Source organism: Orcinus orca, chromosome 10, assembly GCF_937001465.1.
Source record: "Orcinus orca chromosome 10, mOrcOrc1.1, whole genome shotgun sequence".
Classification (NCBI taxonomy): domain Eukaryota; kingdom Metazoa; phylum Chordata; class Mammalia; order Artiodactyla; family Delphinidae; genus Orcinus; species Orcinus orca.
This window is the reverse complement of record NC_064568.1, coordinates 104835004-104860336: the sequence shown is the minus strand read 5'-3', so window position 1 is coordinate 104860336 and position 25333 is coordinate 104835004. Positions and strand designations below refer to the sequence as shown.

At 49.0% G+C, this 25333-nt stretch overlaps 1 protein-coding gene across 2 annotated transcripts in view; it reads right to left on the bottom strand.

The window, feature by feature from the left end:
- The window catches only part of GMDS (GDP-mannose 4,6-dehydratase), a 477395-nt gene that overhangs the window by 91133 nt on the left and 360929 nt on the right, over nucleotides 1-25333 (bottom strand). For both annotated transcript variants that reach the window (XM_004281075.4, XM_033408007.2), the window contains one exon: nucleotides 1231-1349. In XM_004281075.4, coding sequence (XP_004281123.1) covers nucleotides 1231-1349 — 119 coding nt within the window. The remainder of the gene's footprint in view (nucleotides 1-1230; nucleotides 1350-25333) is intronic.

Below are 25333 nucleotides of genomic sequence, written 5' to 3'. Positions count from 1 at the left end.
TAAGCCAAAGAACGGAAAGCAGGGAGGGACTGAAACAGATATTTGTATACGCGTGTTCACAGCAGCATCATTTACAACAGCCCAAAGGCGGGGGCCACCCAGGTGTTAACAGATGATGGACAAGCAACACGTGGTCCATCCACACAATGGGATATTACTCAGCCCTAAAGAGGAGTGAAGTGCTGACACAGGATGGAACCTGAGCACATCAGGCTCAGCCAGATAAGCCAGTCACAGAGGGACAGATACTGTGTGATTCCATTGATACGAGGTCCCTGGAGTCATCACACTCAGAGACAGAGAGTAGAATGGTGGCTGCCGGGGCTGGGGGAGGGGGAGGGGAGTTAGGGTTTAATGGGAGCAGAGTTTCAGTTTGGGGAGAAGAAAGAGTTCTGTGGACGGATGGTGGTGATGGTTGCCCAACAACGTGAATATACTTAATGCCACTGAACTGTATGCCTGAAAATTATTAAAATGGTAAATTTTATGTTATGTATATTTTATCTCAATAATACAATCACCAAAAAAGAAACTTCCATCTGTAGTGAAGGATTTCCCCCCAATCTTTCAAATATTCCAATAAAAATCTGACTTCAAAATTTGTGTAATGCAACAAGTAGCTGTAGTGTGTGGATCGCGTGGTATAAAGTGGAGCACTGACCCAGCTGCAAGACTCGGGTGAGGCCTGCGGGTGAGACAGTACTCGCTCAGCAGCGCCACTTCCTGACCTTGACGGCTGCGCTGCATTCATGTTCGACAATGTCTCTGTTATAGGAAATACACACAGAAGTCAGGGGGACAGGGCCTACTCTCAATGGTTCAGAGAAAAGAATTATGCTGGTCATGTATTTGAAACTTTTCTGTAAGTTTCTATGGTTTCAAAAATTTAAAATATAAAGTGAAAGTACTGAAAAAAGTTTGTGTAACTTTTATGTTATCACATTGATCTGTTAAGAGCAATTAGCAACAGTAAAATCCTAGTAAACTGAGTATAAACCATGATACAAAATTTAAAGTTAAAAAAGTAAAAACCTTAAAAACATATTTAAAAATTAAGAAGAGAAAAGAAATTTTTAAAAAACTGAGTTTAGATGGTGACAAACACCTGACTCTCACTATAACTGGGACCGAGTCCCTGCTTCATGCTTTACAAGAGCAAAGAGGGAAAAAGACAAAATGCAGGCAGAACAGCGAGCACACGTCTGACAAACGTCCATCAGTCATACTCACACGATGGTTTTTCCGATGTGCAGAAACGACTTCTCTACGAATTCCCGGACGCTGTGGACCTCCCCCGTGGCTATGACAAAGTCCTCGGGTTCATCATTCTGTAGCATCAGCCACATGGCCTAGAAAGAGAGGCAGAGCCACGTGAAAGCTGGACCCAGCTGCCCCTCGGGAACTATCATGTCACCAACGCCCATCACGGACAGGGACAGTGCTAACAGGTAAACCAAGGCACGCAAAAACTCTCAGGAGTTTATCTGAGCACACGTTGATTCCAAAGGTGTTCAGGAGGCTCCCCACACAGGGACAGGGGGGCAGGGCTTTTACAGAGTAGAAGTGAAGCGAAACAGAGCAAAGCAATTATTTGATTATCTGGGAAGCCGGGTGAGCTACTGGTGAAGTTTCACTTCCTCGGATTCTGGTGTGGTGACCCTGGCTACCAAGGGCTAACGGCCTCCTTGTTCAGATGCTTTAACCTGTGTAGCCAGACGGTGACGATGAGTCTAGTCCACTATCCTAACCGCGGCAGTCGTGGTTCTCAAACTCTAACGTGAGACAGAATCATCTGGGGACCTCTGGGTACAGCCCAGGTGCACAGGCCGGGCAGCTGTTGCAGCACCTCTGTCTGCAGCAGGACCTTGGACTACAGTTCACACGTAGGAGATGCTGAAGAGCATCTGCACTGAATAACCTTTTCATAGGATATTTAAGAATCATGGAAGGAAGGCAAGAAAACATCATTTAAGGACAGGTGTTTATCCTCCAAAGTAGGACCAAATTTCCTAACAGTAAAGTTGGAAATTTACCACTGCGGTGACACGGTAAAGCAAAATATTCAACAATCCTTAACGGAAAAACAATCATATAACGAACAGCACTTTTAACAAGTTATCTGGCAGTGAAGACGTCTGCGCAGAGTTAAGGTTTCAGTAGCTGTGTTTGAAGGTCAGGGGCTCGGTGGGCGCATCTCACAGACGGGCTTTTTCATGGAGAGCCAGAAGTCTAGCTGCAGGTGAAAGACCCAAAACAGGGCCCCCAAACTCAGCTCAGATGGCTCCCACCGTAGCAGCCAGGCCCAGAGGTTCTATAGCTGCAGCCACGCACTGATTTTAAAGGTTTGTTTACACAGACAGAAGATGGAGATCTTACAAAATTAAGTATAGCTGGTATCTGACAGCAGTCTCTTTAGGAAAAAAATCTAAGACAAAAAAAACCAACAAAAAACAACTCAATGCGATAACCTATAATGAAAAGGAATCTGAAAAAGAATATACATATGTATATACACATATATATGTATAACTGGATCACTTTGCTGTACATCTAAAACACATAAATCAACTATACTTCAATAAAAAATTTTTTAAAAATCAATTTTTTTCATCACTCACACCCACTTTTCCAAATAAAATAGGTGAAAGCAATAGTCACCTCATTAGAACACAGAGTCCCCAGTATTATGTGCATTGAACTCTTGTTGTAACATCTACAGAAAACTATTGGTTGGTGTCTCCCCAGCTGCTGTGGGATAAGCTGAAAACTAGGTTTCTGAGATCAATGGAGCCGCTTATTTTCTTTTAGAAAACAGTCAGCAAAGTTTTTGCTGATTTAGTTTAAGTAAAGTTTAATTCTTCTTTATTCATTTCAATTTATGGCAGCCTTCTAAAAAATAGAAACGCGCACGTTTCTCCTGTACTCGAAGTTTTTTCTTGTGAATATTTCGGTCTATTTCCAGATTGTTTTAAATTGTATTTTTGTCCTGCAGAAGATACGGCTTTCGGCAATTTCACACGCCTTGGAGAGGCGGCCCCCGGGTGGGACGCTGGAAGCAGACGCAGGTCAGGGACATGCTGAGAAGCATCAGACGGAATCGTCCTGGCAGGAGAGGGGTTTGTTCACATTCATGAAAGGTCTGCAGTTTTGTTTTGCATTGAGAGATTATAGTTGATGAATTTATTTATAACACTTTAAAAATTTTACATGAATTATATTAATAATAAAGCTTGATCAGTTCTAAAAAGGCACAAAATGCAAGCTGTCCTCTTCATCGGGATGGTGCGTGCGGCCCCGAGGGTCAGACCCTGGGCCAGCGCCCTTGGCTGTTCAGCTCCTCGAAGGTGCCCTGGTCGTGGGCACCAGCAGAGGCGAGAGGCCCCTCTTGGTGTCCGCGTCTTGCAGGTGTCCACCCAGCCTGGAATACCCTCCTCCTCGGCCTGGGAACCCTCCATCCTGGGCCCTGGCATGGCCTGTGTCTCTCCAGGTTTCCCTGGGACGATGGCATAGCACACTGGCTGTACTGGCCCGAGCTGCCCTTTGGGCACCTCCCCAACTAAGCTGACCCTCTCACGTGCTGTGTGCACACACACGCACACACACACACGTGTGCGTGCACACACACACACACAGACACACACACACAGACGCACGTTTTGGCTTTCTTCAAAATGCTTCCAAAGTTTTTAGGAAAAATTAAATTATGCTTCTGGCTAGAATTTCTATATCTGAACGTTTTTCTGAGGGATTAGTGTATGTACTTAAGGGTGTTTTACTTGACTTTCCATTCTAAAAATAACATTTCAAGTAGGTCTTTCAGGACTGCTCAGCTTATTTTATTTCTTTTAAACACTATGTTGGGCTGGAATGGTTTTGAAAAAATCATATTTTTAATCATGTGAAAGAAAGCAAGGGCTGCTAAAAATAAAGGGAGAAAAGACGATGACTGGTTGCGGGTGGATTACTTGAGACACCGGCACCAGCTCCCTGGTGCTCGTTCCATCCCCACCGGGAATCTGGGCACACAGGAGGCCCTCACTTTCACCACAGCTGAGTGCCAAGAATCTGCCCTTTTCTTTTCCAGCCGACCATCCGCGGCCTTTGACCTACCAATTTCTAGGCATTTCCTTTAAAGTTCATCCTGTCCCAGACTCCAGCCTGGGAATGGGCGGGAAAGGATGTACAGCTCCAGATTTATTTGTTATTACTGAATAGTTTACTGGTTTTAAAACGCAGAGGGAAAGGCTTTGTTTGAATTTCCACTGAGCGTAATGAATCGTCTCTGACTGGTAAATGAAGGCCGGTGACACTCCAGACCAGATGAACAAGTTGGTGCTCTGCGGTGATCGTGGGTTAGGAATTTGCCAGCGAGCCGGGGCCGCGCGGCCCGTCGCGATGCCCAGTCGTGTCCAGCACAAAGGCCCCTGTGTGGGAAGCGCCCAGGCCTGCACGTCCTCACGCAGCTGCACACGCTGATCTGGTCCATTTCTTCCCTGATGGATGGCACGGCCGAGGCGAAGGTTCACCTCTCCTCACCTTCCTGTTCACATGCGGGCCATGTGACCCACGACTCGGCCGGCCACCCCGTGCTCAAGTCCCTACCCAGCTCCGGCTTCCAGTGCAGAAACACTCCTGAGGTGACAGGTTTCAGGCGTCTGCACTCTGGGCCCGTCCCTCCCGGAATGAGGGGCCCCATAAGGATACGACTGACTTCCCCACCTCCTCACACACTTAATTACCTCTGCCCTGCCCTGATCACCAGTGCAAACGGAAACATCGCCTGCTTTTTATGTTTTAATCCATCCCACAGGGAGGAGTGCACCAAGGCTTGGGATTCTTCAACACCAAAATGTCTCCTGATGGCAAATGAACAGCGCAGTTCTCCAACCATGTCCCATATTCATCTTGCTTTTAAGGCATATAAAGTCCAGGGGGAACCCGACTCCACGTCACTGACGCTTGAAGGCCAAGTCTAGGTGGTTGTAAGTACCCGCTTCATTTGGATATGTGCTCTCTTGTAACTATACAGCGAATCTATCTGTTTTACAAACCTAATTTAGAGAAGTCAAAATAAAACTTTCATTTAAAAAATCCCCCCCCCCACCCCCGCCAAAAAGAAAAAAAACTCCTCTCCCACACCTGCTCTTCGGCCGTACAGGTCACGACGTGGACGTCACAGTGGAGGGGCCTCCTCCTTCCTGGACCCAGGAGCTTGCAGTGGCTCCCAGCGGGACCAGTGGTGGAGAACAGCCAAAGGGCATCACCACAGCCGACCAGCTAGCCTTGATTCCACGCGTGCCTTTCGGGCTGGGATGTGTGTTTGTCTTGAAAACCTGGGTTCGACAATTGCTTCCACCTTGCCATTAACCTCCGGCTCGGTATCCAAGCCACGGACACTTATTAACTGAGCTGTCATCCATGAATAACGAGATTTGTTAATCAAGGTTATGTTTAACTATGTTCATCTGACTGCTGCCTTCTCAGTCCTGTGCTTTTGTGCTTTACGGGCTACTGTCATAAAAATAATCTAAACATATACACGTACATAAATGTATATATACATATATATAAATATATGTATAAAAATAGGGGAGAAATTCTATGAAATAATTCTAATAAAAATCAGAGGCATTTGAACAAATGGAGATTAAAATTCCCCATAAAGGATTCTAAGTGTGGAACCGTTCACATACATTTTCTTTCAGCTCTGTTCAGTAGCTGCTTTCATCATGATAGCCTGGTGTTTTCAGTTTGAATCAGGACTTCAAGGAGTCCTGGGCTAGGCTGGGTCTTATGCTTTATGGGATGCACACAGTTCGGGCGGGTTAGCCCGGGGGGAGTACCCCTTACTCTGACATAGTTGGGACACAGGTACTAAATGACTAACAAACACAACTGTATTGAGAAAATCATCTAGCATAAAATCAAAACCTCAGTCTATTAATTTCTTCATGGGTAAAAATACTGTTGTTTGTGGATTCCTTTGATTAAGGGTCTTTTAGACATTTTAAAAGTACAAAGTTACTGGACAGGAAAAAAATCATTAGATGATACATTTTTAAAAACACCAAAAAATAATAAAACAAATTTAGAAGGCTATCTAGCTCTTGCTATTAACATATCATTCAACATTGATACCAATGCACTGAAAGAGGCCAGACCAACACTTGCACTGCCCTGCGCTTTTGTTCCAGCCAGGTCCACCAAGCTACGAAGTCCGAGGCTGGGGGTCACAACATACAGCCTGAAAGCTCTAGTCCTCTGGGAATCACTCTGACCCAGTTTTCTGGAGCACCATCTGCTCTCTCTGTATGCAGAGTCAGGTAGCGTAGTTATTTATTGATCTCTGAGTACATTTTATCTCTTCCATGCTTCCACGCACTCCTTTTCTTTTCCAGGCACACCAATTATGCATGTGTTGGATCTCTTTTCTTCTGTGTTCAGGTCTGTTACTTGCTGCCCCATCATACTTATCCTTGTTCTCTTCCATATTATTTTATGTGATGTCCTCCTGCTTGTTCACCTGTTTCTAATAACACTTATTTAAAGTTTTCTTGCTAATGTGACTTCAACCTCTGGAATGATTTTCTCTCTCTTGTCCGTGTCTTTACTGACTACTTCTCGCTTAACTCCTTCATTTGTTTCCTTTAAGTCCGGGGTCTGCAAACGTTTTCTGAAAGGGCCAGAGAGTAAACACTTTAGGCTTTCGAGCCACACGCTGTAACACAGCCGCTCAGCTCTGCCGCTGGAGCACAAAGCGGCCACAGACAACACAGGAAGAGGTGGGTGCGGCCGTGCTATTTACACAACCCGTGACTGGCCCACAGGCTCTAATCTGCCCACCTCGGCTTCTGGCAAATGGAACCAAACTGCGCTGCCTGTAAGCTTCTTTGAATCCGTGGTATTTGCCTTTGCTGCTACTCCTTATGGCCCGTATGTGCTTTTGGTCTGTCTCGTTTTGGTCCTTGTCCCCCCTTGCAGCCCTCTCCCCAGGCCCACTCAGCTTTCCCATTACTCTTCCTGTTTGAACAAGGCTGCGTACTTGCTGTGGAACGGTGTGAGGAGAAGGAAAGTGCAGGGCGGGCCTGCAGCTCCACTTTAAAGTCCTCCCAAAACCCTCTCTCCAAAATCAGGACACTCTCTGCCCCGGGACACGGCTGCCCTCACTTCCCGGTGCTGATCTGGTGAGTGTGGGCCCCAAGCAGCCCAAACCCGGTCAGTCTGCACTGCCCCTCAGCCAGGAGGCCAGGCCCCGACATGAAACTGGGGTCCCTCCCGTCGTCCTGCAGGAAAGGCTGGGCATCGATAGAGACATTGTCCAGCCCTATGGAACGTCATTGTGTGGGACTTTTAGGACTGGGAATTAATTGGAGCGAATTCTACAGCCAGACATGTATGCCCAGCACAACATGCCCTGAGTGAGCACATGAAGCATGGTATGTACCCAAGGTTATGTGACCACGTAAACAACGTAGGAAAGAACCATAAGAGAAAACGCACATACAGACAAAGGCTGCTGCTTAATCAGCCATCCCGAAACTCTGGCTTAAGGCCAGAGTTTTTTTTTTACTGCTCAGGACCCTGAGTTCAGAATCCGGGAGGACGGCTCCTCCCTGCTTCCCGGGCTGCTGGCCGAGATGGCCTCCCGCACAGGCCTGGGTCCTCCGTGCTGGACCGCCCCCAGCCCTCCTCCTTGTGTCCTGTCCCCGCAGCCTCTCACCCGGTCTGGCCCAGCTACCTAGAAAACAGAATCTGCAAGGCCTCCTAAAGCCTCGGGAGGCCCCGCCGTGCCCCTCCATGGACTACTGTGGCAGGCACAGCCCGAATCCAGACAAAGGGGAACGCCCCCCACCCCCACCCCCGCCATGAGAAAAGCAGTAAAGTCACACTGTGACAGGGCGTTTAGGATGGGCGGGCAGTCCTGTGATGACTGTAATTTCAGCTGTTTCAATACAGCAATGAAATCCTTATGTTTGCCTTTAACATAAGCATTGTTGCCTCTGCTGTAGTGTCCCTGCACAGCTCTGACTACCTTGCACCGTGCAGTGATGGTCAGCTTGACACTAGCTCAGGGACTCACACCTGGCATGTGGGCCCCGACACCATGACTGTCACAACGCACTTCCCAGAAGTGCTGTTTCCTGGAGCCCAGCCGCCTACCCCTTCCACGTGCTTCCAATACCTGCTCCCACTCACATGCCCGGCGAGCCACCCAGACTTCGCTCCTGGCTCAGCTGCACAGCAGGAAGTGACTCCACACCCACAGCCGGCCACCTGCCCGCCACTCCCGGCTCGTGGCTCCCGGCCCAGGGCTGCCTCAACTCACCCTTGGGAAGCAGCTCTGACTTTGCTGTGACCTTCCCCTCAAAGCCGTCCTGAGCACCCAGTTCTGCCTCTCGTCTGACTCTGACCTGAGGGGCCCAGCTTCTGGGCTGGTCCTGGGCTCTCTTGAGTGACAGGCCCGAGCCTCTCCACGGACCTCTGGGTTCCAGTACTGACAGCCATCGTTACCAGTAACTAACCCTGATAAACACATCACATTATGTGCATTAAGGGAAACGCAGCGGGACTTTACAAGCTAAGGTTCCCTAAACGGTGCTGCCCCACAGAAATGCAATGCAAGCCACATATATAACTTAACATTTTCTATTAGCCACATTAAAAAAGGAAAAGGAAAGGGCAGAGCTAATTTTAATGCTTTATAAACCGATGTATGCAGTACATCGTTGTTTCAATAGAGAATATTATCAAGGTATTTTACGCCGTTTTCCTATGCACTGAGCCTTGGAAGCCCCGTGCACGTTCTGTGTTCGCAGCACATCTCAGCTCACCTGGGCAACCCTTGTATGCCCACGAACACAGGAGGCTGGCAGGCACTCATGGGGCAGCCGGGCCACGGAGCCGCCCCGCAGAGGGAGAAGGGCCCCCCTCTCGTGTGTGTGCTGCCCTCACGCCGCCACTCAACCTGCAGGGCTTCGTGGAGGCAGCCTGCTCACCCCGGGACACAGCTGGTGGATCATCCTCTCCCCTCCCTCCTTCCTCGTCTCCACCACCTGACTTTTCCTGCAGTGACTACATCGGTGATGCCAACTAGAAGACAGACCTTGAGAAGTGGGCTAACTAGCTCCCAGTTTATGACCGTCTGACTTTTGAATGCCTGTCTCATTCGTGTACCAATGGGCAGTGACACCACACCCCTGCCTCCCAGTGGGAACAGTGGGGAGCAAAGACCCAGAGAGACACTTACGGGCACGATGACAGCCGGTGCTCAGGTAGCAGGCAGGGGTGCTGGAGTCTGTGTGCATCAGAGCCTCCTGGGAGGTTAACACACAGATCGCCGGCCTCCTCCAGCCCCAGCGAGGCCGACTCAGTAGGCCTGGGTGAAGGCTGGAAATCTGCACTTCTAGCAGGTTCCAGGGCAAAGCTGATGCTGCTGGTCTGGGGACCACACCGAGAACCAGCGCGTGCTGTGGTCCTCAGACCTGGAGTCAGACCACCCGGGTTAAACCTCGGCTCCAGGAGTCACTGCGTGACTTCTGGAAAGTTCCTAATCTTCCAGGGCCTCAGAAAAATGAGAATAATGGCACCAACCTCGTAGGGTCGCTTTTAGGATGAAATTAGCTAATATATGAACAGTGCCTGGAACAGTGCCTGGAACAGAGTAAGCGCTCAAGGACTATTATTTATCTTGATGATGATGACGGTGGTTACGCAGCTGGAGAGGGTTCCTGGCACCTGGGAGAACCTAGTTCATCTCCAGGACCAAAGTCCTGCGTCCATACATGGCATGCAGAGTGAAAGGGTGGAGTGAATTTAATCCCCATTCTGTTCACAGCCACAGACTTTCATAGTTGGAAAGGACCTCAGAGATGCTGTCTTTCAATTCAACTCATAAAAAGGCGGGGAAGCAGCTGAACCCAGAGAGGTTATGTGATCTGGCTGAAGTCACACAGCTAGTTTGGCCGGAGGTGGGACGAGAGCCTCAATCCTGTTTCGTTTTCTTTTCACTGCATTACACTCCCATGCATTTTCCTGTGGAAATTCTGCTATTCTAAATGGTCGTTAGGAACAGCTGCATGGACTTGTGCGGACCAGCCCGGGGACCGGACCTGTCGGTCAGCAAGTATTTACGGAAGCCTGCAAAGTGCCAGGCACTGGAGGATGCCAGGTGGGGGCAGACACGGGGGATGCAGAGCCTGGCTTAGGGGCATCCACCCTTTACGCAGGAAAAAGGCTCTAACGGCCCAGCATTTGACTAAAGGGGGAACTTCTGAGACATGGACTCCAGCGAGCCTCCAGGAGACATCAGGCCTGGGAGCTCCAGACAACCTCCGTCCCAAGCAGGCCCCCCCCCACCCCCTACCCCCGGCTTGAGCTGGAGGCGTGAGGCCAGAGCTACGCTCAGCCAGGGGCCCGTCCCAGTGCCTCCCCCACTCCCAGTCCCATATCAAGGGTGGACACAGACATATTCTGGGCCAATCGGGGTCTCAAAAAAGCCTGTGATCAGAGGCCCAGAGACTGAATGCGCAGGATGGCACTGGGCACCGGAGATGCCTGACTCCGGAGTGGGGGTCAGCGCCCTGCTGAGGCCGGGGGGGAGGCCTGAGGCAGAAGGAGCACCTCAGAGCCCAGGGCAGGACACCTGCTGGGTGAGAAGCAGGGAGGGCAGGACCCCAGGCATGGGGGGAGCGAGGGGCAGGCGCCCAGAGCACGGCAAGCGACTCCACCGCCCCGGCCTGGGACGTGCCCCAGCGCCCCCTGGGATGACTCCTTTTCCACCTGAATTTCTTCGAGCTGGTTTCTGCTCCCTGTGCCACGAGCTCGGAGGAAGACAGCTGGGGACCAGTCCCTCCATGGGGCGGGGGGCAGCCATGCATCAGCGCCGAGAAGGCAGGTCCAAGGGGTAAGGCAGCACCCGGGCCCCAGAATCCTCAGGGAGGAGGGAGGAACGCCACGTCCCCGAGCCACTGGGACCAAGGGGTGACCGCTGACTGCTGGCAGGAGCGGGGAGGCGGCGGGCACACCTCGCGGCGGGAGGGCTCTGAGAACCCTCATCCGTCTGCTCCTAGACCCAAGAGCGCGGCGCCTGCCCGTCCAGCATCCCTGAGGACCTCGGCCCGGCACACGCAGCATCCTTGTCACCGGGGAGCTGGTGCCCATTCAACGCATTCATTGAAACTCATTTCAAATGTGTTTCACCACAGCATCCTGATTCACAGAAATCAGGATTTCAATTTAAAAGTCACTCTACCCTCCATACTGTTAAAACTACGCTTGAATAGATTTAGATTTAATCATTCTGCCTTTAATTTCTGGTTGCTAAATACAAGAACACCCCAACAGAAACACCATGTAAGCTTTGATCTTCTGGGAGGTTAAGCTGCTCTTTTTAACCTGGTCTTGCCCATGACTGTAATGTTTCTGTTATCATAATTATTTCCTAGATGCTGACTCAGTAGTGTCCTTGATTGAGAGAGATGGGAAGGGAAGCTAGTTCTATTTAAGAAAACATTTCTGGTAGCAGTAATATTTGAGCCTAGTGACACGGGAGGAGAGAAATTCCACTACATATAAAAAACCCAGTAATTTACAGACTACATCCCCTCCACACTGCTGAAAATTAAACCAAAAGCTCCTTTATGTCCTTCAAATTAAAAAAAAAATCAAGAGAGCTCCTAAAAGTTTGATTATTTTAAAAACACATAGATAGTGACAGATTTTTTTTTTGAGTCTTTATAACTTTAGATGAAATTTAGAAAATCAGGCCTTTGATAAATTGAATTAATATTTTCAAAATAGTTAACATAACAAGTCTTTAAATATTCTAAAGTGGCCCCCCACCCCAAAAAAGAAAATAACAACCAAACAAAAACTTGAGAGAAGCTTAACTCAAATTGCTAGACTATGGAGAATAAACCTGTATTTTTTGGTGACTAGAATTTTCTGTAGTCTGACAGTACCAATGACTGCTCAAGTCCCATGATTAAGAATAAAAAGCTGTCTAATCCCGTGAAGAACCAGAAGCGGTTCTCCCGGCAAACGCTGACGGTCAAGGGCTGAGGGGCATCTTTTCTGTTAACACAACACAACATTTTCACATGCATCTCATATGAACGGACAATGTCTTCACTGTCCTCCTGAACACTAATTCGGGGCTGTATTTTTCTGCTGTGTCAACGAGTGTCAAAATATTGTTCTTCCAATACATGAAAGTATCTGCGTGGAGCTTTATGACTGATCTTGAGATGTTAGCCAGAGGCAGAATAAAACAGAGCCGCTGCGGTTGGGAAATCTCCCTGCAATGAAAAGCAAGAGTCTTTAACATATTCTGCCTTTCTGCCAATTTTTTTTTTTCCAACTGCACAATGGTTTATTTACCCCGCAATTGGTGAAATTAAAAGTAATATCGGACACAACAAAACTATATTTCAACAGTAAGACCCAAAGGATTCCATTTCCCTGAAAATGAAACAGAAAGTTTTCAAGGAGGAAGACAGAAACTCCAAGAGGAAATTCTAAGAGCCTGACATGAATTAATATACAAACCATATCAACCGATTACAGGAAAGCCAAGAAACACTGTGCATCTCAACTATGAACGGAGAGACTTTTTCTAAGTCATGCATCTCTGCATCATCTCATCCTTAGATGTGCAGTGGCCTACCACTATCTGCATTTATCCCAGTTATTAAGAAAAGCAGGGCCACCACATTTTCTGTCTCTCCAGAATTGAAGAGCCCACAGCCAGGCATCTGATGGGTTTTCAATTCTGTTCTTTCCCTCCTTCCTACTAACTAACGGGCCACGGTGGTTCTGACGGAAAAGACACCGTGTCCTCTCACAGAGGCGCTGGTCCGGCTGATGGGTTACTCACTATGAAACTGAGGGATGGGCCCAGCTGCTGCCCGGGCAGAGCAGTCCCAGAGCTCGGTGCCAGGACAGGCCCAGTGAAGGCCACACTTGCACCACAGAAACCAGACCAGCCTTTTGAGTCAAGTGTCGGCTTGCAGACAAGTAACTACATCAGCTCTGAAACAACCACCACAATGTTCTTATTGATCACGAAGGCTCGTGACGCAAGGCTTGGCAGGGAGGGGATCTGCACTGGTTCCCTCGGCCCAACTTTCCGAGAAGCAGGGCGCTTGGGGTGGTGTTTTCGGAAGACAGATGTTTCTCCGTGATTGATGTGAACCTTCCCGGGAAGGTGTGCAACGTGCCGGGTCTTCGGGATGAACTGAGTCTGCTGGACGTTCATGTACGTGCTAGCGTTTCCACTGCACTGCACTTACCAAGGGTAAAGGGTGCTTGGAAAGCTGACGGCTGATAACATCTCAAAGCTAAATGTGAAGTGATCTGCTAGAGTTTTTTCTTTTCTGTGAGACACTAGGTAATGCTGATAATTTTGTTTTTAAATCAATGTTGTTGATTTAAGAACAGTTACTGAACATTTGCTCCAAAAATCATAAATTAAGAGGCTAGTAATTTTCAGGCAGGAACATGTGTGCAGGCAGAATATTTAGTGTCCTTTTACTGCTCTTGCAAATAAGCCAGTGTGACGATCACACTTTCTGCTCAATCCACCCCGAATCTCCAGTTCCCATTTCTACGAAATTCCTTCTAAAATCACAGAGGGACAGATAAAGGGGACACACAGGGAGGTGCTGCTGGACCAAAGCCACCCGGCCGACCCCAGACCAGACAGCGGATAAGGAGCCCTTCCCACCCGGCCCTCCACTGTCAGCCAGAGCGAAGCCTCGTAAGAAGAATGAAGAAGAACAAATTCAGTTCAGGGTCCAGTGAAAGGATCACACGAGTGGGCTGAAGCATCAGTGAACAAAGTCTCCAAGGAAGTCGGCTCTCCCCAGACACGGAGAGAAATCCCGTGCCCCCCCCACGGGTGGCCCCACAGGACTGGTGGGCGGGGCATGAGCCCGGGGCTGCCCCACTGCCCCTACCCCCGGCGCCTGTGCCTCTGCATGCCTGACTCCAGGACACAGAGGGCGGAAAGACAAGAGAGCTCATGCCTCTCGTGGAAGCTCTGGGCTGGGAACAGCCTGGCAGCCCAGCCGGGATGGCGCAGGGCCACCTCCCAGGCGACCAGAACGAGCATCTCAGTCCCACGAGTCACCTTGGTCTCTGACTCCGTGTTAGGTCAGGACCTCTGAGAAAAGAGATGGGTTTGGGGCGCTTGCCTCTAAGAGCGAGCGGTGTCCCCCAGTTGGGGAAACCACGTCACCTGCTGGGCCCCTGACCTGCTTTAGCAGAGACGCCCCTCTTGGCGGCCCGTCCGGAGGGTCCAGGGGGAGCAGGGACAGCACCCAGCTGATGCCGACTCGTCCTGCTGCTAGAAGTGGAGGCTGAGGACGAAGGAGCACAGGAAAAAGAGTGAAAACACCGACCCTGTTCCCAGCAGCACTGGGCGCTGGCAGGCGAGGAACCTTTCTGTGATCCGCTGTCACCTTTTTACAAGGTGGGGCAACTCCATAAGCTGAGCCTGTGGTGTGAGGCCCACACACCCAGCGCCCCCAGACAGCAGGGCCACAAGGCCTCGCACAGTGATGCGTCTTCCCAAGCGAAGTGTTCTATAGGAAAATGGGCCATCAAGGACAGTCTCAAGGTTACGTAGTGAAAAGAACGCGGACAGAAGCCCTAAGACTCTGGGCCTATCACGCCAGGCAAGTCACTTACTTCCCGCTTGGTTTTCTCGCACGTCACAGGGTTTAGGGATCCTATCAGCGCATCTCTTGAAAGCGCTTTGTGATCTACAAAACGTTACTGCTATTACAAGGGATAATATTATTAGAGAAAACGCCTGGCTAATGCTGAGGAGATCACAGATCCATCACGATCACCGAGATACAAAGTGATGATTCCACAGCCCGTTATCACTCTTAACACGAAAACACAGCATTTTTCAGAGCACTAATTCTTTTAAAAAAATGTGTTTTAGAATGGAAATCTGCAATTTCAACATTTCCATCCTTAAGAATTTCTGATTCCTTGCCCAAAGCAGGTCGGCTATATGCAAGTTTTGAAAGAGTATAAAAATCCTGGTAGGGATTTCCCTGGTGGCACAGTAGTTAAGAATCCGCCTGACAATGCAGGGGACAAGGGTTCAAGCCCTGGTCCAGGAAGATCCCACATGCCGCGGAGCAACTAAGCCCGTGCGCCACAACTACTGAGCCTGTGTGCCACAACTACTGAGCCTGCACTCTAGAGCCCGTGCTCCGCAACGAGAAGCCACCGCAACGAGAAGCCCGTGCACCGTAATGAAGAGTAGCCCCCTCTCACTGCAACTAGAGAAAGCCCATGTGCTATGAAGACCCAACGCAGCCCAAAATAAATAAATAAAATAAAACATTTTTTTAAATCCTGGTAATTTATATATTTGTCTTATGAGTGCGTTTCCGCTATTTCAGGAAAATAAATCCGTGCTATACAGGTAGATATTTCAGGGGAGCTTGAACTCATTTCTCCTAGATAGTTAGCTTCATTCACTATTGTTCGCATTCCTTGGTGTTATACTGTTCCCAAATAGTCAACAGTTGTTGATAGAAAAACAGATGTTTTTCCAACATTTCTCAAGGAAGTAGAAAAGCCCATAAATAGAGCCTGAACTGAGGCGTGAGCAGAAGATTTCAACTAATGAAATCTTGAAACAAACAAACAAACCTTTTAAAACAAATCAGTTAACTGGAGAGTGTGCTGTTGGGGACCGGATTCCAACGTAAGTATAACAAGAAGTCTAATGCCATCTTTCATTCAACAGCATTGTCCTAATTATCTTGGTCTACATGTCTCCAAACTTTACTGTTTATTTCGGCGTAAGGAGCTCCCGCCTCCACCACCTCTCCTCCTGGGGGGCGGAGGTGTCACCAGGGTGGGAACAGAACCCATGGACAGGCAGCAGGAAGGCAGGGCTCTGAGAAACCCCTCCAACCAGAGACGAGGGCCCTGGACAGTGTGCCAGAGAGGGGGTCAAGGTGGGGGCCCAAGAAATGTTCATCGGCCATAGTTCTCATGGAAATAATCAGAAGGATTTCCCTAACGTTTCTTATAAAGCACATTAATTTCACCATCTTATTTTACGGATGGAGAAACTGAGAAGGGCTGGGGAATGACCTTCCAAAGGTCGCGGCTGCACAACAAGGAACAGAAGGCAGATTTCCTGACCCTGGGGCCGGTTTCCACCCGGTCCACCCCGTCTGCATGAAACGGCAGGCGCTGAGGCTTGATAAGCGGCTGCCTGAAGACACCCCCTGTATCAGCCTCTCCAGCACCCGTGACTGCACCCCCCAGGCACACGCCGGCCTAGGACACCGCCAGGACGCAAGGGGCTCGCGCAGTCACGTCCCAGGCTCAACGTGGGGCCCTCCTCCTTTCCCAGTTTCCAGCCTGAATGTCAAGGGGTCCTCCGAGATGCCCCCAGGGTCTCCTCTCTCCGGATGTCCAGCGCACACGTCCTCCGTCACAGCGGTCAGACCGGCCCACAGACTCGCTGCGCTTTATGAAGATGATGGAGATGGAGGCGGGGTGATTATCTGAAGGACCCTTGTCTTTACAAAGGGAACCTCTACACAGAACCTGAGGGTCTGTGAGACACAGCCCCTCTGAGGGCAGCAACATGTTTGATTCCATGATTAATTCTGTTTGACAGAGACACTAGGTTAAGTTAGGAAACCTAAGCTACTATGTCTTGAATCATTGGAAACTGAAAAGTGGCAAAGATCACAGAACTTTCGAGAGTTGGGAAATTTGTTTCAGGTTTTGGAGGTAAGGAAACTGGGCTCCATCGAGACGTTCCAGACGGCGAGAGGCAGGCCTGGCGCTGGGGCCCGCGTCCACCTCCCAGGCCAGCCGCCTTTCCAGGCTGCCATGAGGAGACAAAGGGCCCTGAGAGTCACAGTGTAGGTCAATGAAGAAATGAGTGTAATATTTAAGTATCTGCTCTTACACAAAAAGCAGGAAGGACTTTCCGGTGAGCAAGGTACTTTACTTTGAAAAGTGATTTCTCTTTTTTAACACAGCACTGGAGAAAGAGTCCAAGACAGCTTCACAACTCCAGTGCCTTCAGGGGCCCCGGCTGGGTTCACCCCTGGTGGCTTGCAGAGGACATTCCCTTGCAGAAGGGTCTGTGAGCACTTGCGGGCAGAAGACGGTCCCCGTACGGGGATGTGGAAGGAGCCTCGCCGGGTCTTCTGGTTATATCAGAGAAGTCATACATCTGAAATGCTGAAAGCTGAGAGTTTTGTTTAAAAAAAAAAAAAAAACTCTCAAATTTTAACTGTTAGCTAAAAAAGAAAAGAAAATTTTAAATATTGCCTGGACTAAACAAAGCATAGCCGTGGCCCAGCTCTGATGCAGGCGGTAAGGACCCCAGTAGGAGGATCTGTTCTTGAGGGTCCCACTCGGGTGTCGGGTCGAGCAGGACCTTCAGACTCTCCTCACGTGGCCGCTGCCAGGCACGCCGAACTTCACTCACTTCACAGGAAAACAAGGGACGAGACAGGAAATGTGGCTTCTCGGTTTGTCTACAGTATAGGGTACTCTCCTTCCCACTTCTTCTGAAATCCTTCATATAGGAAACGTAAACCACAGAGAGGATATAATTTTAAAACCAGAAAGATATTTTCCAACGCCCCCTTGCCCCAAATTTCATTAAATGCACAAGAGAAAACATCCTTTGCACGATAGCTAATGTCATCACAAAGTAATTAGTCGCAGAGGTCCTACAAAAAACCCACCACCTACCACCCTTCAATTTCGGTCACCGAAAATCAGGGAATTCATTATTTGGGGACTAGGAATACCAATTCACCTAATTTAAATTGGCGGCTAGGAAAGAAGAAAAATAGACAAGCCAAATCGGGCCCTGCTTCCCCGGGCTCTTCCCGCCTTCGTGGACGTACTTCAGACGGCAAACGACAAAGACGGACAGTCCTGTCCTGGGCCTCCCCCGGCCCCCGGACTGGCCTTCCCGTGCAGCCAGACAGGCTGACAGAGATGTCAGGCAAGTGCTGAAAGGGGACTCGAGCATCTGGCGGCGAGTCTGGAGCAAGTTTCGCTGCAAACTCTCTGGGGGCTGCCGCACTCCAGTTTCTCAGGAATGCTTCATGCCCCTCGTCCCTCTTGGAGAGGTCAGGGAAGCCTGTGACACCCCCGAGGGCACGGCCGGACTAAATTAGCATGAGATAACTTGGACTCTCTTCCAAACATGAAAATACAAGGGACGGAATTTCATTAAAAGCAGAAGACGACATGATCCAAGTTAATCCCGGCTCTAAGCTGCTGTAGAAACCGGTGTTTACGTTCCACGCTCCTCCCTGGGGCAGAGGTCACCGGCCACCACGCCGGCCACGCCAAGTGTCCAACGTGACCTCGGCCGATGGAACCTTCGTTTCACAATGATGCTAAAAAGTGGGTTTGGGGGCGTTAAAATGAGTATTCAGCCTATTTACGTGTGACTCTATGAAGCGGTAAGATCCCGAGGTCAAAAATAAACATTTCAGTACTTCAACCTTTCAATATCTTTTAAATCAGGAAACAGGAAACTTTAATAGGTAACATGAGCCATTAACCATATGTAAGTGTGTAAACATGGGAATATCTAGTGTCAATTTAGTAAGGCATATAATGTCAGAGACGTGCTTTCTATTATATCTACAAATATTTGAAAGAACACATTGTAAATATTTAGAGTGATGGTATAATTAATGAGATACGTGCAAAAAGTGCAAGGATCACACTTCACCATTTGCTGCTAAAAAATTTAATTGGAAGGACAGCTCTTAAAAAAGTATCCATGCATCAGTGTATCCTGTCAATAGTATGTGACCAAAAAGTAGTAAAAAATTCAAACCTGGCTGCTTATTTTGGGGCCCTTCTACGTCAGCCAAGGAAGGGCAATGTTTGCTAATTCTTTGATGAATAAATGATTCTCATTAGCTACTATACCATAACGTAAGGTATTTGCTTTGACTTAAAAACACTTCTGTTTCTTTCAAGTAGTCATAATTTGTGAAAACTGGCACTTTATTATAAACTATTATTCCTCTGCTGACATTTTGCAGACTAAAAGTTATGCTGCGCACTTTTAAACATTTTTGTGCACTTTTAGACATTTTTCACTTCGCACTCCTTCTGACATTACTTGACTTTATTGTAAAAGATGAGAGGTGTACAAGCATAAGCCCTGGATGAGGGACAGTGGCTTACTTTGTCCGATTCTACTACATGTTACGGCAAAGTACTCAGTGATAAAAATTATACTTTACATTAGCTTATGTACTGGTGTGAGTACGTCCTAGGAGAGTCCTCTGTTTTGACGTTGTGATTCTTTGTAACCTGCCCCCAATGACTTCACGACAGATGCTAACAGGACACACACAACAGTTACAGAGGCAGAGAGGAAGCAGCCAGTGTGGCAGCAGGTGGGGGTGTCACTTGTGAGAAAATAACACTCCTGGATGTAAAAGTTGGGTTGAGAAACTCTCTCCAAGCTGGAGGACACAAAATACTTTAACCTGTGAAGGAGGAGCTGTATCCAGACTGAAGTAGGAACAAACAGCACAGGGAACACAGTGATGGACCAAAGGACGCGCTAATTCCCTGCGGTTTTTCGCCCATCATGGGCCTTTTCAAGATGCCTGGTGGGGCTCAGCGAAATCCGCAGCCCCAGGACTGAGCTGTGATTTAGGAATCGGAAGACTGAAACCCAAGTGTCAAGCTCATTCGTTTTAAGCTCTAACAAACCAAATTTGATTAGCTCAGACCTGAAATGTTGATATCCTTCAGGTAACAGAGTTTGAGCCTAACTTTCTAAACGATTTCTACCTTCTGTTAAGAAGGCCAGATAAAAGCTTAAGATGTGGGGCTGTTTAATTTTTGAAGGCAGTGATTATTAACTTGATCGGGGTCATGAACCCCACCGAGGAGCTGATGAAAACTGAGGTGGACGCCTTCTTCCCTGAAAAGGACACACACGTGAGCCTGCACATGGCATGCTTTGCCCAAGGTTTTAAGGGATTCACAGACGTCCTGGAAAGGCTGTCTTTGGACACTGGGTTAGACATGTTTGATTCACGGAGGCAACACTGACATCCTCACTCGTCTCCCACGCGCTCGTGCTTCTGTGCAGGCCACGTTTGCGGCAGGCCAACTTAAGGCCTGTGCTAAAAGCTGAGCGGGACCAGGAAAGACAGGGTGCAGCCCCTGCAGCGGAGGCTCTGGTGCAAAGCGAAGCAGACCCAGGTGAGACCGTCCCACTGTCAGCACGGCCACCCACAGCTCTCCCAGGACCGCAGCCTGCTTGTCTGGGGCTCGAGCCCTCAGACCGTGACCCCAGTTCTGAGACAGAGACAATGGAGTGGACAGCGCTTTCTTTGTAAACGGCAAACACTGTACAAATGTTAGCTGTTCGTTTTATGAAGTCAAACTTGCCTTCCTGTTTTGAGAGGCAGCCACTGGGCAGGAAAGCACAAATTATTCCAGGAAAGTGAAAGTGAGGAGAAGACAATTAACCATAAGAAGTGTCCGTAATGGTCTTAATGAGAGGAGAGGGTCATTTAGCCAACAGCACCCAGTCAACGGTTTTGAAAAGTTTTTTAAATGATGATCCTTTAAAAAATAAAGCTGCCGGGCTTCCCTGGTGGCGCAGTGGTTGAGAGTCCGCCTGCTGATTCAGGGGACACGGGTTCGTGCCCCGGTCCGGGAAGATCCCACATGCCGCTGAGCGGCTGGGCCCGTGAGCCATGGCTGCTGAGCCTGCGCGTCCGGAGCCTGTGCTCCGCAACGGGAGAGGCCACAGCAGCGAGAGGCCCGCGTACCGCAAAAGAAAATAAATAAATAAAATAAAGCTGTCAAGATAATAGGAAGAAGTGCTGGCTAGAGCCTGTAGCATAGACTTTTTTGACTTACTTAATGCATTCCTTATTGGTTCACAAGATACATAAATAAAATACACTGAAATTAAATAAATATAATAAATAAAAGGTTTATAAGATAGTTACTTTTGAAACTCACTGATTTCTTATACCTTACGTGCTAAAACACCTGCCCTCCCCTGGGACTCAAACACTATGCTTTTGGAGCTAAGATATCTAAGCTTGAAAATACGATTGCTCTAGAGCCTGTCACAGCTGCAAGACAGTCAGACCCCATATCCCACGGAGGACGGCGCCTCTTTCTCCCAACTTAGGATGGAGACACGGTAAGGAGAGCCTGGACACTGGACAGACCCGGGCTAGAATCCCAGCTCTGTTACCCAATGCCTGGGATCATGGGCAAGTCACTTCAACTGTAAAATGAGGGTAACAAGGCCTCTTTTGTAGGCTTTAAACAAATAAATGAGAAAATGAGTATAAAGTGCCTATAACAATGGCTGGCACAAAGGAGTAGGTCACTAAAATGGTAGCTGTCGTTAATTCGCACTAATGATGCCATTCACTAAGTAAATGAGGTGCGAATGTGCCCCAGTTACAGCACTACGTGCTTTGTAAACACCCTCACAATCTGTCACCTGATCCTCACGGTAAACCTGGAGTTAACCAGCGCGCACTACGGTTTCCCTTTCACCCACGAGAGCACAGGATGGAAGATGTTGACTGATTCGCCAGGCTTACAGTGGCAGACACGAAGTGGCCCAGTAGAGACTGTCCATCCTACAGCACCTGGTGTGTCCAGCCAGCAGGGCATCCTGTGTCACCAGCATCCACTGGTCCAGCACAAGCTATTAACACTGTAGATATTCAAGAAAGGAAAAAGAGAAGCGTTGTCTGGGGGGTGTGAACACATAATCAGGAGGCAACCAGTCTCAAGAGAAACTGGAGAGTGTAGGAAAGAAACGGGTGATAGGGTAAAGCCTGTGGTCCTCCTGAGGGTGGGTCACACGGACCAGAAGAGTGACGTCTGTGAAAACAGCACGACAGTGTGTCGAGGACACACAGTCCTTGGTAATCTCCAGCATCCCAGCTATTTTCAGTTACCGCTACAAAGAAAATGCAGTGGAAAATGACAACAAAGCAAAGACCACAACCAAAACCCATGCTCTTTTTTTTTTTTTTACTCCTGAGGGCGGGGCAAGGAAGGACTAGGCTAAGGAAAGAGTGAAATCCGTTCTTCACAAGTGGGAAGCACTTAGTGTATGCAGAGCAGTTCCGGTGGACACAACTGCCCCAGTCCTTTCGTTCCACCTCCAGCAAGAAAACAAGGCCTCCAAGTTGAACTTCTGACTCTGCGTGTCAATAAGAGAAGACGCCTTTCCAATATGAAGAGGTCTTCGAAGAATTTCAGTGCACGAGTATTGGGACTGCATCCTCAGAGGCAAACACTTTACAGATTACATTTAGCTCTTAAATGAAAGCAGCTCGAGCACAGACTCAGAGGACAGAGGCCTCACTGGGTGCAGGAGAACCTGCCAGCACGTGCACGGTCGCCCAGGCTGACTTCCCGAAGGACCGTCCATCACTGGGACTTGTTTACAGCAACTTTGAATAGGGTGGTGACTGAGGGGAGAGGCTGATGGGGGAGAGTCGGCCGGGGATTATTATGCTGCCAGAGAGCAAACCGAAAATGCAAAGACGCAAAGATTCTTCATTTCTTCTCAACTTCTCTGCAGGGGGCAGCTTGTTAGCAACTGGTTTCCGGAAGGAGGCTTTCCTGGAAACATTACCCCTATGTTCTGTTGGATATTCCTCCTGTTTAAGCTGGGATGTATGTTTCAGAGCAAAATATAAGGTAAAGAGGTCACACAGGGACGCTTTGATCATCACCACCTGGGGCTTCTTGGTGAATGGCAGTGACTGCAAGCACCTATCTGCAAGCATGAGGCTCACGGGCAGGGTTAAAGCAGATGGCGGAGAGGATTTCGGCTGTCTCTCTGGGTGATGGAGAAATGCAGGGGAAGTTCAAGGGGAAAAACAGAGCATGGACTTGATAGTTTACATAGTCAGGGCAGTTAGAAAACACTGAGGGTCCACTCTTTCAGCTTCAAGATAAGTATCCTGTTGGAGAGAAAATCTAAGTTATTTGGGTTAACCAAGGACTTTCTCAACACTTACGGTGGTCCTTGGAAAGTAGTAGCGTCTACTGAACTAATACTTCCTCAGATGGAACGCTGTGCTTTTAACGAATGATGAAGACAGGCCTGTCCGCGGCTCAGAATGGTTAGGGCTCCGCTGAGTCAGACGTGGGACGTCAAATACCAGCTGGCGCTAAACCATCTCACAAAAGGGTTCTGGGTGCCTCAGGACCACACAGGTGAAGACGGGGCCGCCGCCTGGCTGAGTGTGTGACCGCAGAGGCAAGTCTGAGTTACCTGACGTGACAGCTTCACGGCTTCGCAGGCAGGAGGCAAGCACCGCACTCAGGGGTGGCCAGCCGTGGACGGGGAACTTGTGGTCAGCAGGTGACGCTGCTGGGGGCTGGCCCAGGTCTCAGCTCCTGATGTCTGATGTGTGAATTCTAAGTGGCCAATTCCTCTTGAGAGAGTGTGGGAAAGAAACTCCATTGAGGTAGTCACAGATTGTTCCAAACATGTCAAGATTTTAGTCTCCTTGGAATGGATTCAGAAGATTTTAACGTGTAAGGGTGCAGCTTGTTCTTATGAAATATCAAATCCATTAATAGCTTATCTGTATCTTACAGTTCAAATGTTTATGATTAGGTCAAAAGTTCAAACCACTCTACTACATGACGCGTGTCTGAAAAATGGGAACTAGGCTGTGTTTTCGAGTAGTAGCTTCGGTTTAAAGCACAGAAATGCCCACTGTTCAAATATCAACATCAGAATGACGTAAAAATAAATGAAAGGGAATCTTGGAAGAAGAAAGCCACGGCCACTGTTGTTTCTTGCAGAATTCCCAAGGGGCACTGGGTGTATCGGAGGCAAGGCCTTATAAATGCATGAATCAAAAATGTAAGAATTGCACTTCCCTCGCTCTCTCTGAGCTGCACTGTGAACACAGACATGGCTGCGGAATAAAGGACAGCGTATCATCCGGTGTGCAGAGATTGGCCGCCTCCTAACCGCCTTGTGCCTCACACTCCGGTGTCACAGCGTGCACCTCCCTGTCTCGGGGAAATCGCATCCTTGCTGTACAGCATCTGTCACGAGGGCTTTCTGGGTACGGGGAGGATACAGAGTAATGAGTTGATGTGAGATACGGGGTAGATCCCACGAGCCAGACAGGCAGGCTCGCAGATGAATTATGAGGCCGATTCCTTCACAGCTGCAGAGAGTTTTCAGATTTTGTAAAACAAAACATGATGCAATCTCTCACTAGGCTATTAAAGTGGATTAGGGCCCATCGGCATCCCCACATGATGACTGTGTGTAAATGTGCAGACACAGAAAAACACGGGCATAAAAACACACACTCTGTCCTTCTGTCTCACCAAAAATCTAGGAAAGATGTCTCAGACTGCGGCTCACATCGAAAACATCTGTGCAGCAAGCTACAGTTCAGAAGAGCCTGGCAACTCACGCCAGGGTAGAAACCGCTTGACCCGAGCGAAGAAAAGAAAAGCTTCCGAAGTTTTCCTTTGTATAAAGAAGCACATTTTCCTATTTAATTATTGTAGTTATATCTTTACCAGCCACTCTGACTGAATCACAGACGTACAGAATTTTAGAGCCGCACAAGACCCTCGACGGCCTTCAACGACGGAAAGGGAACCGAGTTTCAGAGTTGAAGTTAGAGCCGCGAGTCAGAGACAAAGTCAGGACTTACTAAGGAGGGATATCCGGAAGCCGGCAGGCGCCTGCCCATCCCTGGAGGCGGGAGCAGGGCCCTGGGGACGTCCACTCAGTGGCCTCTTGCCTTTGGCTTCTTTCCCAGGACACGTCCTGTGGAGACAGCTACTTAATTAAAACCCATAACACCTAATGTGATTATGAAAATAATAAGACAACTCAGGGACCCAAGCCTTCAAGAGACGAGGGGGAGAGTCTGCTCGCAGGCGGTGGGCGGGGGAGGGGTGTGCGGGCAGCCTTGGGAGGACCCCAGGGCCACGTTGGCGTCTGCATCTTCTCCTGTCACACAGGGGCCTCCTGCCCACCCAAGTTCACCTCTGGAGACCCTGGCAGGGCCGAGACTGTGTAAGTGTTGACAACGCAACACGAGAGTGACAGCACGACCTGGCCCTCTCCTGCCACCGCTAGATACCATCCTAACGCCTACGCGAATCAAAGCATCTATGAGCGCAGTGCCCACGCTGGACGGGAGGGACTCGAACCCGCCACGCTCCAAAGCCTCCTCCGTCTCCTGGCCCGCAGTCCCCAGACACACCCTTCTTTGAGGCCTGCAGCTACAGAGCCATTCACGGGCCAGCCCAA